General features: G+C 33.3%; 1 protein-coding gene across 1 annotated transcript; it reads left to right on the forward strand.

Annotated features, from left to right (window-relative positions):
- The first annotated feature begins 414 nt into the window (after positions 1–414).
- Positions 415–12,654, forward strand: LOC114164657 (translation factor GUF1 homolog, chloroplastic). The gene is made up of 22 exons (XM_028049395.1): positions 415–725; positions 815–991; positions 1,122–1,208; positions 1,689–1,745; positions 1,854–1,919; positions 2,245–2,307; positions 2,780–2,824; positions 2,924–3,024; positions 3,541–3,637; positions 3,772–3,843; positions 4,200–4,354; positions 4,462–4,519; positions 4,951–5,031; positions 5,168–5,254; positions 5,392–5,463; positions 5,581–5,715; positions 5,817–5,890; positions 7,034–7,121; positions 11,526–11,603; positions 11,711–11,786; positions 12,104–12,144; positions 12,412–12,654. Exons 1-22 carry the CDS (start codon positions 456–458, stop codon positions 12,505–12,507), a joined length of 2,076 nt encoding a protein of 691 aa, XP_027905196.1. The 5' UTR covers positions 415–455; the 3' UTR covers positions 12,508–12,654.
- The last annotated feature ends 264 nt before the right edge of the window (positions 12,655–12,918 follow it).

Raw genomic sequence — 12,918 nt, forward strand, 5'->3', positions numbered from 1 at the left:
TAATAATTATTCATCTATTTTACAGAAGATATTCAATTTTAAAAAAGAATGTCATTTTTCGGGTTAGGATCGTATCACCACAAACCAGAATAGTGGTACTAGAACCCACATGTTAAATGAGCCCAACCCATTTTAACCCATAATTTGAAAAAAATTCAATATTTTGACTCAATTTGGGTGGAAGTGGTGGTTAACCAGGTTGGCTAAGAGTTCTTATCCGTGTTTATCTCTATTTTTCATCCTTTGTAATTAAGGTGTAGTGAGCGAGGTATAATGGAAGTATGGAGGTGCACTTAGTAAGGAAGGGAATGAGGAAACGAAAGACCATATTAACAGGCCTATTCAAACAGATCGAGCCGAACCCAATCCATCGCGCAATCCGTCGCGCGTACATTCACAAAAAGTTTTAAGTTTGGGCGTTCCATTGGCAAAGGTGCAGTAGAGTCACACTTTCAATGGCCGCAGAAATTTGTGGCGCGTCTCTATTCTTATCCGTTAAAACTCAACTGCAACTGCAACTGCAACAACGACACCACCAACAACGCGCGTTCTTCCAATCTGAACGAAGCAGAACAAGAAGAACCACTACCAGGTTTCACTCATCCAAACGCTGCTTTAGTTGCAGCTTTCCAAATGCTTCCACGTTTCGCCGCAGCGTTGTGTGCCAGGTCGCCAGCACCGACTTCGAATCCGCCGCCAAAGCCGGCGAGCATCGTCTCTCTAAGGTATCGCCATCAGTTACTTTTTTCTTGTATTTTTCCAAATTGTGCGTCGTTCGTGGCAATAAACATGGATTGGATTGGATTGGTTTTAGGTGCCGGTGCGTAATATAAGGAACTTCAGCATCATTGCGCATATTGACCACGGGAAATCGACGTTGGCGGATAAGTTGCTTCAGGTTACTGGCACGGTGCACCAGCGAGAAATGAAGGATCAATTTCTCGATAACATGGACTTGGAGAGAGAAAGAGGCATCACTATTAAGCTCCAGGTTCCACCATTTCCTAATCCCGTATTATATTAGCTTAATCTTGTGAGAGAGATTGGGAAATGTGATTTTCAAGTTGTTTTTCGATGTTAAGATATCTGAGAAGGTATTTGACTGAATTTTATCATGGCAGGCAGCTCGAATGCGTTATGTGTTTGAAAATGAACCTTATTGTTTGAATCTAATCGATACACCAGGTCATGTCGACTTCTCGTATGAGGTATGTAATGTAGTTTGTTATACTTACATGCTAACTGCCTGATTGATGTATTCTTCTTTATATTGTATTATTTTGCAGCAGTCTTGTCTCATTTCATTTCTTTCTTCATTCAAATTTAGGAGCCATAATGACATGTAACACCTATATGATCATGGAAGAAAGAAACTTAAGCACCACTTGTCTGGCTTGTCAACTCTGTCCATCAAAGTAGTAGTTTCAAGAATTTGTTGGCTTAAATGGCGAGTTTTGAAAATAATTTGTTTTTCAGCTAACATTGAGAACTAAAACTGCATTAAAATGGAAAATAAAAAGCTATATATCAATCACATTTTAGAGTTTCCATTTGGTCTTTCTAAATGACACTTCCCACTCAATTGAGTTCAAGTGTTAGAAATGAACATTTTCTTTTCTTTCTTTTCTGGTGGAAAGCCTCCTCAGAATCAATACAATAATACGTTGTAACTATTCAACTGCGATCAGGTTTCACGGTCACTTGCTGCATGTGAGGGTGCTCTTCTAGTAGTAGATGCTTCTCAGGTGAATCTCTATGTTTTTATGCTCTTCTTTGCCCTCTGATTTTATGGCCTTTATCATGTGGTAGTAATTCTTGTTTATGCTTTTGCAAAAATTTCTTTCAAATCACAGGGTGTTGAAGCACAAACCCTAGCTAATGTTTATTTGGCTTTGGAGAACAACCTAGAAATTATCCCTGTAAGTACATTATTTTTGTTATTTCACTTTTAACTTATATTTAATTTTTGTTTTAGTTTACTGATATACACATTATTTTTCAATTAATAAACCCATTTATATATATATATATATATATATATATATAATTTCTTTTTCAGGATAAAAGACTGCACATTTACACTTACTAAACAGTTGTGTAATTTTGTGGCATGGGATTTTCTCTTTTCAAATTAAGGATGAATTGTTTTCTGTATTTTTTCATCACTTTTCTCAAGTCATAAAATAATTAGATAAAATGTCCGAACGTGTTGCATGTTTAGTAACACTAGATATTCTGTAACAGGTTTTGAACAAAATAGATCTTCCGGGTGCAGAACCAGATCGAGTTATCAAGGAGATTGAAGAGGTTTGTCTGCCTACTTAACCCCTGACATCATTTTCTTATGACACTATTAATTCCTTTTTTTGTAAGAAATGAATTGGTCAAGTTAAGGCAACCATGAACATAAGGGTAGCACACCACAGCAGGCTAGAAAAACTACTCAGTCCCAAACGAACTCAATAGAAGATTGCTGTCCCCAAGATTTTAGCAATTTCTTTCCATCCAAATACTCAAAAGTGCAGCTTGGGAATGCCACCAAACCTTATGGCATTATACAGTATACATTTTGGTTAAAGTAATAATTTATAGTAGTAATTTCTTAGTTTAATTACTACTGCTAGAATGGTTATAGTATACACTGCCCCAGGTATACAATTTGGGAATGGCTTAACAAGGGCATCCTTTCGTGGGCATTGCTAATTCGTTTATGCTATTCTTGAATTATTCTTGTGATATTAATACGAAAAATCTTGAGTGGAATTTATTTTTTGTGTAGATCGTAGGTCTAGATTGTAGCAATGCGATTCTCTGCTCTGCAAAGGTTTGTTATTATTCTTTCATTCCCTGTTGTTTTATTTGGTTTCTGATTTTACATTAATATGTGCATGTTTCTACATGATGAAGTTACTTTCTGCTTTAGGAAGGAATAGGTATAATTGATATTCTCAATGCAATTGTTGCAAGAATACCCCCACCTGAAGATACATCTAAAAGACCATTAAGGGCTTTAATATTTGACAGGTACTTTACTCTTTATTCTTTTCAAAATGTTATCAGACTAATCCATTTAATGATAAATGTCAGCAATATACTATAGATTGGCATAGATTGTCAATTTAGATTTGGATGACTTTGATACCATGAAATAATTTTGGTAAGGTAAGGTCCCTGCAATCTAAAAATGATAACATGTTGAACTGAGACTTGGTAGACTTATTGTAAAATTCTAGGATCTAATTTGCATGTCTAGGCTTCATCCCATACTTTAGGTAATTCTTTTTCCCATTAATTTGTTGTTGTGTGCTTAATGCAAGTTCAGATACCTGTACTTTATGCATCTAGTTGTTATACAATTACTCTCTACGCAGACATCCTTGGATGCATTTGCTTCCATAAAGTTGTGAAGTATTTACATGGATAAAATTCCTGTAGTATCTATAGTCGGTTAACACCCCTTGCTTGTTGTTTCAGCTAATATTCTTTTACATGCGGTATATATCCTTCAGGCACTCATATTTATTATTTCTTTTAATTCAGCTACTATGATCCGTATAGAGGTGTTATTGTATACTTTCGAGTTGTAGATGGATCTATAAAGAAAGGTGACAGAGTTTATTTCATGGCTAGTGGGAAGGTATAGTACATTTTCTATTTTTTTATCCCTTATTCTTGCCTTCATTGCAGACAAATTCAAGCAAGTTTTAATCTATCATGAGTAAAAACTTGGGTCATTGTGAAGTCTGAACTTATCTGATTATTAAATTACAGGATTACTTTGCTGATGAAATTGGAGTTTTGTCTCCCAATCAACTTCAAGTTGAAGAACTGTATGCTGGTGAGGTAAAATAGTACTGCTGGATGGTTTATTAGCTGTTTGATGTATTTCATATTGCTTATGGTATTTTTGGTTTTCTCTCGCCTCCTTTTTTTCATAACATATCTTATGTACTCTCTCTATGAGAAATGAGATAAAATACTTAAAAAGGGGCATAAGAAAAGATGACAAGACACAATGCATGGCAGTGGTGTATTGTTTCTGCTGAGTAACTAAGCATCTGTATGTGCATATTTTTGGCTGTCATGACAATTCCGTTCTGTGGCAAATTCATTATTGTTATTTTTGTTCTCTAAAGAAAGATAAAGTAAGCATTTTTTACTCATTATGACCAATGATATCTTGAGTTGTGCTTTAATAGGTGGGCTATCTATCTGCATCAATAAGAACAGTAGCTGATGCTAGAGTGGGTGACACTATTACTCACTATGGCAGAAAGGCTGATAAGTCACTTCCTGGATACGAGGAAGCCACTCCTATGGTGTTCTGTGGCTTGTTTCCTGTTGATGCTGACCAGTATTTATCTCTTCTTTCTTTCTTGAGCAAAACAATTGTATTATTTTTCTTTAATGTATCTGAAATTAATTATTAATCATTTCCTTATTATTATCATTTATTGTCAGATTCCCTGATCTGCGTGATGCACTTGAGAAGCTACAACTCAATGATGCTGCACTAAAGGTTAGACTGATATGTTAGAAAATAGTTCATCTTTGTTTCTAGACTTTTGGCAAAGGAACATAATTTGCCTTTTCCTGTATATGCTTATCTGTTAGTTGTAATTTACTATTCAATTATAGTTTTTCTTGATTTAGTGATAATTTCTTTTTATCGATTTGATATTTCTTTAAACTGTGATGTTTATTAAAATTATTCAGTTGTACTTTTGTATTAGTTTTCTTTGGTTAGAGAAGCATTCAGAGTCTCTCCATTGAGATCTTTATGCACAGCTGTTTTTTGACATTTGATGGATTATAATATACAGTTTTACCTAAAGTTTGATACCAAACTATTCTTTTCCTTAATTATCCAATTTTCTTAAGAGTCAGGCTGACAATGGTAGGGTTAGTGATAAGTTATTCAAGGATTTCATTTTCTTTTCTGATTTACAGTTTGAACCTGAGACCTCAAGTGCCATGGGGTTTGGCTTTAGATGTGGGTTTCTGGGTCTTCTTCATATGGAAATTGTCCAGGTTTGCGTTTGTTGAAGCATATACTCTTTGGCTTTCAGAGGAAATGCTTGAATGTTCTTATATATTGCATAATTTCTAGAAACATGATTTGTTATTCTGATTAACTGTGGAAACCTGGTCTTACTTTACACTACAGGAGAGACTTGAGAGAGAATACAATTTGAGCTTGATAACAACTGCTCCAAGTGTTGTGTACAGAGTAAACTGTGTAAATGGTGATACTGTAATTTCTTCTCATTCCTAAGCTCCCTTTCTATTTATTAGATTTTTGGTTGAACTATTCGTTAAAACTGAATTTACACTATTTTTTAAATGTCATATTAATGCCATCATTTTGTCTGAATCACAAAATCGCTGAAGGTTGAGTGCTCAAACCCATCTTTACTTCCTGAACCTGGACAAAGGAAATCAATTGAGGAGCCATTTGTTAAGGTTTGTTCTTGCACTTTGTTCACCTTTTTCAAGAATAGGAACAGTGAGGGAAGAACATTTTAATTCATAAGTTGTATGTGTATTGTTTTTATTTGTAATTAATGTAGTTGTGTGCAGATTGAGATGCTTACACCAAAAGACTACATTGGTTCACTTATGGAACTGGCACAAGAAAGAAGAGGGCAGTTTAAAGAATTGAAATTTATTGCTGAAAATAGGGCATCAATTGTCTATGAATTACCCTTAGCAGAGGTAATCTCTTTAGTTATTTTCAATTGACCTAAAAACTCATGCTTCTGTTTGACTAGTTTTGTTTTCATGTATCTGAATTGTTTTTAATGTCAATTTTGTAGATGGTTGGTGATTTCTTTGATCAGTTGAAGTCAAGAAGTAAGGGTTATGCTAGTATGGAGTATACGTTTGTTGGGTAAATATCTCCAAGAGCATAATTTATGGATAAAATTCACACGAGGTTCTTTTGGTTTTCAAGATACTGTTCACTATAAATATACGTCACTCTCTAGTGTAATCAGGGTAGTTTTGATAAAATAAGACATACCTAATGTTTAGGGACTGTGAGTTAATGCAGGCATCTCTGCATTTTGGATTGACTTCTAGACATGGAAGCTTTTCAATTGTAAAAAAACCCTACCATTAAGACATTTCTAAGGCAGGAATCATGGGCTTCTTAAGTTATTAGTTGTCTTTGAAGAAGTTAGACGAGAGGTCTAAAAGGGTTGAGGTGCATAAATTAATTTTAACTTATTATGTGCTTTAATTTTATTTTTGTAGAGGTTATGTCTATATGGTTGTACTCTATAACAATTATGTGAAATAAATTTTATGTCTGAACTCTGAATATGTGATTGGGTGCAAAGTGATTTTTAGGTTATCTATTTCTTTTGAATCGTCTAAAAGTAATAATTTTTTTAGTGAAACTACTAAAAGGGGTATGAAATTATTTATATCTCCAAAAACAATTCAATCCTAACACACTTTTATATGGGAATTTTAATTCATTTTATCCCTTAACTTATTTTATTTTCTTTTCCTGTAAGTGTTTATTTAGAAGTTTATCCAAATTGGTGATTTATCTTGTAAATAATGCAGTCTTTGCATGACACATAATTGTAGAATATATTACATATTATTATTTCGTATACCTTTAACACTGCATCAGAAGAGGACGAGCTTTGAAGCACATAATAATTTTATATATGGTTGTAAAGTTATCCTTGCGTATTATTAAGTATTTATATATTATTTCATATACCCTTAACTCTGCACCAGAGGAGGATGAACTTTATTTTTTAATTTTTTAATTTTGGAAGCACATAGTACTTTTATATAGTTTTAAAATTATCCTTGCGTATTATTAAGTATATATTGTTTTATACAACTTTAACTCTGCACCAGAAGAGGATGAGCTTTATTTTTTTTAACATTTGAAGTACATAGAATACTTTTTTTATATTAGTTTTGAAGTTATCCTTGCGTATTATTAACTATTAAGGTTGTCTTTTCAATGATTCTTCTAAGGCTCTAATGCTTTCTGATAATTCATTTTCAGGTACATCGAAAGTAATTTAATTAAACTTGACATAAGGATAAATGGTGACTGTGTGGAGCCATTGGCCACAATTGTGCACAATGATAAGGTAACTTGTAAATTCTCTCTGATTTGCTCAATGCATGGCTTGGAAAAACACACACACACACACACACATATATATATTTATTTATAACTTGAAAGGAATAATTTGAAAGAAAGAAGATTCTTATTTTGTTAATTCATTTGAAAAAACACATCAACTTCTATATATAGAGAACTCAAACCTGAAATAATAATTACAAGAGATCTCTAGAATCTTTTAACAACTATATATATATATATACACACACACACACACACATATATATAATATATATATATATATATATATATATATATATATATAACTTGAAAGGAATACTTTGAAAGAAAGAAGATTCTTATTTTGTTAATTCATTTGAAACAGTACATCAACTTCTATATATAGAGAATTCAAACCCTAAATAATAATTACAAGAGATCTCTAGAATCTTTTAACAACTTCTAGTAATACATTTAATATCTTAACAACAACTTTTAATATTGCATTTCATATCCTACTAACAATACTCTCCCTCAAGCTTCAAGCTGGTGGGTGAATGGATATCTATCATTTTCAGCTTGCATGTTAGATCATGTAATTGCAAAGTGGGAGGACCTTTTGTGAATAGATTTGCTAATTGAAGTCCAGATGGGATGTAGGAAGTAGTTATAAGGCCACTATCCAATTTCTCTTTAATAAAGTGTCGATTTATCTCTATGTGTTTGGTCCTATCATGCTAAACTGGATTGTGAGCAATGCTAATAGCTGACTTATTATCACATTAAAAGATCATAAATTCTTCACATGCCACTTTAAGATTATTTATGATAATTCTCATCCATAACAATTCACACATCCCTTGTACAATAGCTCGGAATTCAGCATCTGCACTAGACCTTGCAACAACATTTTGTTTCTTACTTCTCCAAGTCACCAAATTTCTACCCAAGAACATGCAATATCTTGAAGTGAATTTACTATCTATGGCAGACCTTGCATAATCTACGTTAGTATACACTTCCATTTTTAATTTTTCATTCCTCTTAAATAGTAATCCCCTTCCTGGACTTGTCTTCAAATATTAAAAGATCTTGTTTACAACCTGTAAATGTCTCTCCTTTGGATCATGCATGAACTAACTAACAACACTCACAACATAGGCTATGTCCGATTTGGTGTGAGCTTACTAGATGAGCTTCCCAACAAGTCTTTGATATTGCCCTTTATTTATAGTAGAACTGCCTTCATCACTCTGAATTCTATGGTTTTGGTCTATAGGAACTCTAGTGGCCTTGTCATTAATCATACATGTTTCATTGAAAAGATCATAACATACCTTCTTTGGGAGATAGAGATGTCTTTCTTAGAGTAAGCTACTTCTATCCCAAGAAAGTACTTCAATTTTCCTAGATCCTTCATTTGAAATTGGACAGTAAGCTTTTCTTTCAAGATCTGTTTTTAATGCTTAGTGGAATTGCCATGCCCAAAAATAAATAATAGGAATTTCTTAGCCCTCTCTTAAAAGAAAATGAAAGGTAAAACAGAAAATGACAGCAACCAACAACGTGACAACAGCTGTGAAGTTAGCAATGCGACAACAGCTGTGATGGAACAACGACAATAACGCGATGCAGCAGTGATGCAGCAACAATTATGACAGCAGTGAAGCAGCAGCGGCGGCGATGGCAGCAGGGATGCAACAACGATAGTGATAGTAGATGGAGTGGCAAAAATGATAAAACCACAACTTGGGGGCACTTCAGACAACTCAATAATTAAAAGAAATGGCTGCACTTTCAAACAACGCTAATGAGAACGGTAACTAAGATGGAAAAGAAGAAATGCGGAAGCCGGGCTCCCTAGATCGGGAGCATTGATATCAACTTGAAAGGAATAATTTGAAAGAAGGAAGATTGTTATTTGGTTAATTCATTTGAAATAGTACATCAACTACTATATATAGAGAACTCAAACCCTAAAGTAATAATGGTTAAAAAGTGGACTTTAAGCCTCACTTAACTCCACAAAATCGGCTTGTAAGGTGAGGTTTGCACCCATTTATATACTATGAAATTATCTTATCTCTAATTGATGTGGGACTTCCAACACACCCCCTTCAAGCGGAAGTATATACATCTCATGCGTGAGACTAGGTATGGATGAGTGGTCTGATAGCGGCCTGATAGCGGGTGGAACAATATGCCCAACAAATATCAAATTTCGCTAGGATAGACTCTAAAATGGATCTGATAGCATGTTAAGAAGCGGACTTTAAGCCTAATTTAACCCCACAAAATCAGTTTGTAAAGTAAGGTTTGCACCCATTTATATACTATAAAATTGTCTTATCTCTAGTTGATGTGTGACTTCCAACACCTTCCCCCCTTAGCCGAGGTATATACATCTCGTTCGTGGGTGTAGATATGAATAGTGGTCCGATAGCGGGTTGAATAATATGCCAACAAATATCAAATTTCATTAGGATAGGTTTTAACAATGACTCTAATACCATATTAAGAAGTAAACTTTAAGCCTAATTCAATCCCTCAAAACCGGTTTGTTATACCTATGTACTATGAAATTGCCTTATTTCTAGTTGATGTGAGACTTCTAACAATAATTACAAGAGATCTCCAGAATCATTTAAGAACTTCTAATAATACATTTAATATCCTTCCAACAACTTTTATTGCATTTAATATCCAACTAACAATATATATATATATATATATATATATATATATATATATATATATATATATATATATATATACACTTGTAATTTCCCTCTGAAGAACTTAAGGAATCATACTGATTTGGAGAAACCATAATTGAATGTATTGTCTTCTATTTTTCTGAAAAAATTGTGTGGTAAATTATTCATTAACTCTGAATGCAATTGTTTCATTGCAAGTACTCGGGCGTTGAAAAAGAATACAATTCTCTAACGTAATTTTCACTGTCCAAACCTACTATATTATAATCGTGCAGGCATTTAAACTGAAGAGGAGTGACCCATAACTCAGTAATCAGAATAGTTGGTGTCAGACCTGTAATTCTTATTTTTATTCAATTAGAATAATAAAAGATTTGGTATACTGAAATATTTTTTAGTTAATAGAGACATTTTAGTGAAACTAATAAAAGACATATTTTTAGACTACACAGCTTGAAAATTGCCATTTGGTGGAAAAAACTCATTGGACGAGCTTCTCCATAGGGACTTCTAATAGATAGATATATGAAGAAAAATTAATGAGTTTCATTTCTCAATAAGTTAAAATTATTTTATGCATAAGTTAAAAATAAAATTTTGGAGAAGTTATATGAGAGTGCTTCTTCAAATTAGTTAGTTTATGCATAAACTAATTTTAACTCGTGGAGAAATATATTTTTTATTCTTTTCTGTTTTAGAAGTTCTCATGGAGAAGTTATATGAGAGCGCTTCTTCAAATTAGTTAGTTTATGGACAAACTAATTTTAACTTATGAAGAAATATATTTCATATTTTTCCTTTTCTCTTCAAGAAGTTTGTCTAAATAGATCCCAAGTAATCTCAAGATTGTGTTGTCTACTCTAGCTTTTCTTACTGTTAAAAGATCTCAATTATTAATGTACGAGATAGTGCCACTATCATGGGGTTGCAGCCTCCAACTGCTACAAGAATCTTGTTGTGAAACATTTGGCTTCATGGATGTTGAGCCTGCTTTTGCACCAGAAATGACAGCAACTCACGACTATCTTGGCTGTTACTGTGAACAGAGGCCAGCCCCTCCAATTTTCTATGTATCTGACCTGTTTTTTTAGGGGTTGTTTTATAATTCTCCCTTTTCTCAATGGAGTGTTGTGAAGTATTTGGATACAATCATTACATATCCTCTCTTTTCTTGTGTGGGCGTACATTTATCTTTACATTCTCATTTTGCTTCTACTTTTTCCCATACTGTCTCTTTAAAGCTATGGTCCTAAAATAAAAGGAAAATAATTGTACGGCTTTGATTCAAACCTAAATGGTTTATTTAACTATGTAAACTACTATATTAGTATTAATGACGTGTAAAAAACAACAATCATCATCCCCCACTTAATCCCCCGCATCTCAGCGTTAACTCCTATTTCACTGCACTGTTATCTTACTGATTCTTTCCCTTGCACATACCCAAAGAGCCTTTTGCCACTAATTGCAGAACTTGAACTATGAAATATCACAAGATACTATTTTCAGTATTTAGAAAATTGTCTATGGCTCACTTCACTTGGTTTACTGTTCATGTTTCACTGCTACTCCCGTCTGCATAAGCTATGGTTCATCATGATTTATATAGGCTACACCATTATAGTTAAATTTGGCGGCATATCTTGTGATTATACTTTTTAGTTTTGATGCCTACAAATTATCAGAAGATCAACTGAAGCTTTTATTTTCAGGCGTATTCTGTGGGAAGGGCTTTGACTTTGAAGTTGAAAGAGCTCATACCACGACAAATGTTTAAAGTACCAATTCAAGTAAGCATTGAGTACACTTCTATTGTTAATTTTTCAAAAATATTTGTTCAAAATCATTAAGCTAACCATGATAACATTAACATATATGCTTGGTCTCTTTATTCTAGGCATGTATAGGATCAAAAGTGATTGCCAGTGAAGCGATATCTGCAATACGGAAGGATGTACTAGCCAAATGCTACGGTGAGATAAATGGAAAACCTTAGGGGTTGTCTTGCATAAACATGCTTAAAAATATTTAAATCATTATTACCATTGGGATGAAATCTCTTAACTCGTTTTTTCGTGTTCCTCTTCCCACATATTTTGAGACGATTTCCTAAGCATGTGGCTCTTCATATTATAAGTGAAATTTCGTTCTTCTCATGTAGATCTTTAGAAAATAGAAACTACGAACAATATGGTACTTGGTACAAGACATCCATATTTCACTTTATTTTTTCATCGTACTGATCTGATTGCTTGGATTGCCTTGCAATTTTTTCTCTTTGATCTTCTAGGTGGGGATATTACAAGAAAAAAGAAATTGCTTAAGAAACAGGTATGGTCTAGTATAAATTCACGACTCTTTTGTTATATTAAGGTTATCAAAATGGATGTCTAGCTATGTATATAGAGTACAATGAAATACATGTATCTATAGATGTGTGTTCTCACTTCAGCTTCAGTAGTATTTTTCGTTAACAAATAAGTACGGTTATTACTTCATTAATATGCATGGTGGAAATGTGAAATTACTTAAACGCAATTGATGTTTTAATTCTGATTTATGCCTTTGATTGCTCTATTATCGTCTATTTCCAACCAGGCTGAAGGAAAGAAAAGGATGAAGTCTATTGGTAAAGTCGATGTTCCCCAAGAAGCTTTCATGGCAGTTTTGAAACTTGAAAAGGAGGTAATATGATTGTGTTTCCGTGTAAGTTGCAACATGATTTGAAATTGTAAATATATTAAGAAAATATTAGAATCTTGGTCTCTTTTTGTTTGGTATAATTCTTCAATTGTAATTCTATGATTCTTAATTGCATCATATACGATTTTGGATCATTGACAAATTATCTTTAGCTTTAAAACTTGATATATTAAGGTTCTAGTTAATGTCATCAAGACTTATTATCTATTGCCAGAATTCAGCCACCTGAAATGATCACTTACTGGTTGCTCTATGGACTCTGTCAATGCTATATTGCTAACATATACACAAACAGTACGGACATAAGTGGGATAGAATGATGATGAATAAAGTGCATTTTTTATTATTTATAACTGTGGTCTCTAATATATTTGTAATCTTTTCGTCCTTGATAACATTTTC

This window comes from Vigna unguiculata, chromosome 9 (assembly GCF_004118075.2).
Source record: "Vigna unguiculata cultivar IT97K-499-35 chromosome 9, ASM411807v1, whole genome shotgun sequence".
NCBI classification, from domain to species: Eukaryota; Viridiplantae; Streptophyta; class Magnoliopsida; order Fabales; family Fabaceae; genus Vigna; species Vigna unguiculata.

What these genes read in the sequence shown, in the direction of transcription:
- LOC114164657 (XM_028049395.1), top strand. Translation starts at nt 456, where the DNA reads ATGGCCGCAGAAATTTGTGGCGCGTCTCTATTCTTATCCGTTAAAACT. An exon ending in TGTTTAAAGTACCAATTCAA is followed by an intron (nt 11,604 to 11,710) that starts GTAAGCATTGAG and finishes TCTTTATTCTAG; the next exon opens with GCATGTATAGGATCAAAAGT. An exon ending in TGTACTAGCCAAATGCTACG is followed by an intron (nt 11,787 to 12,103) that starts GTGAGATAAATG and finishes TTGATCTTCTAG; the next exon opens with GTGGGGATATTACAAGAAAA.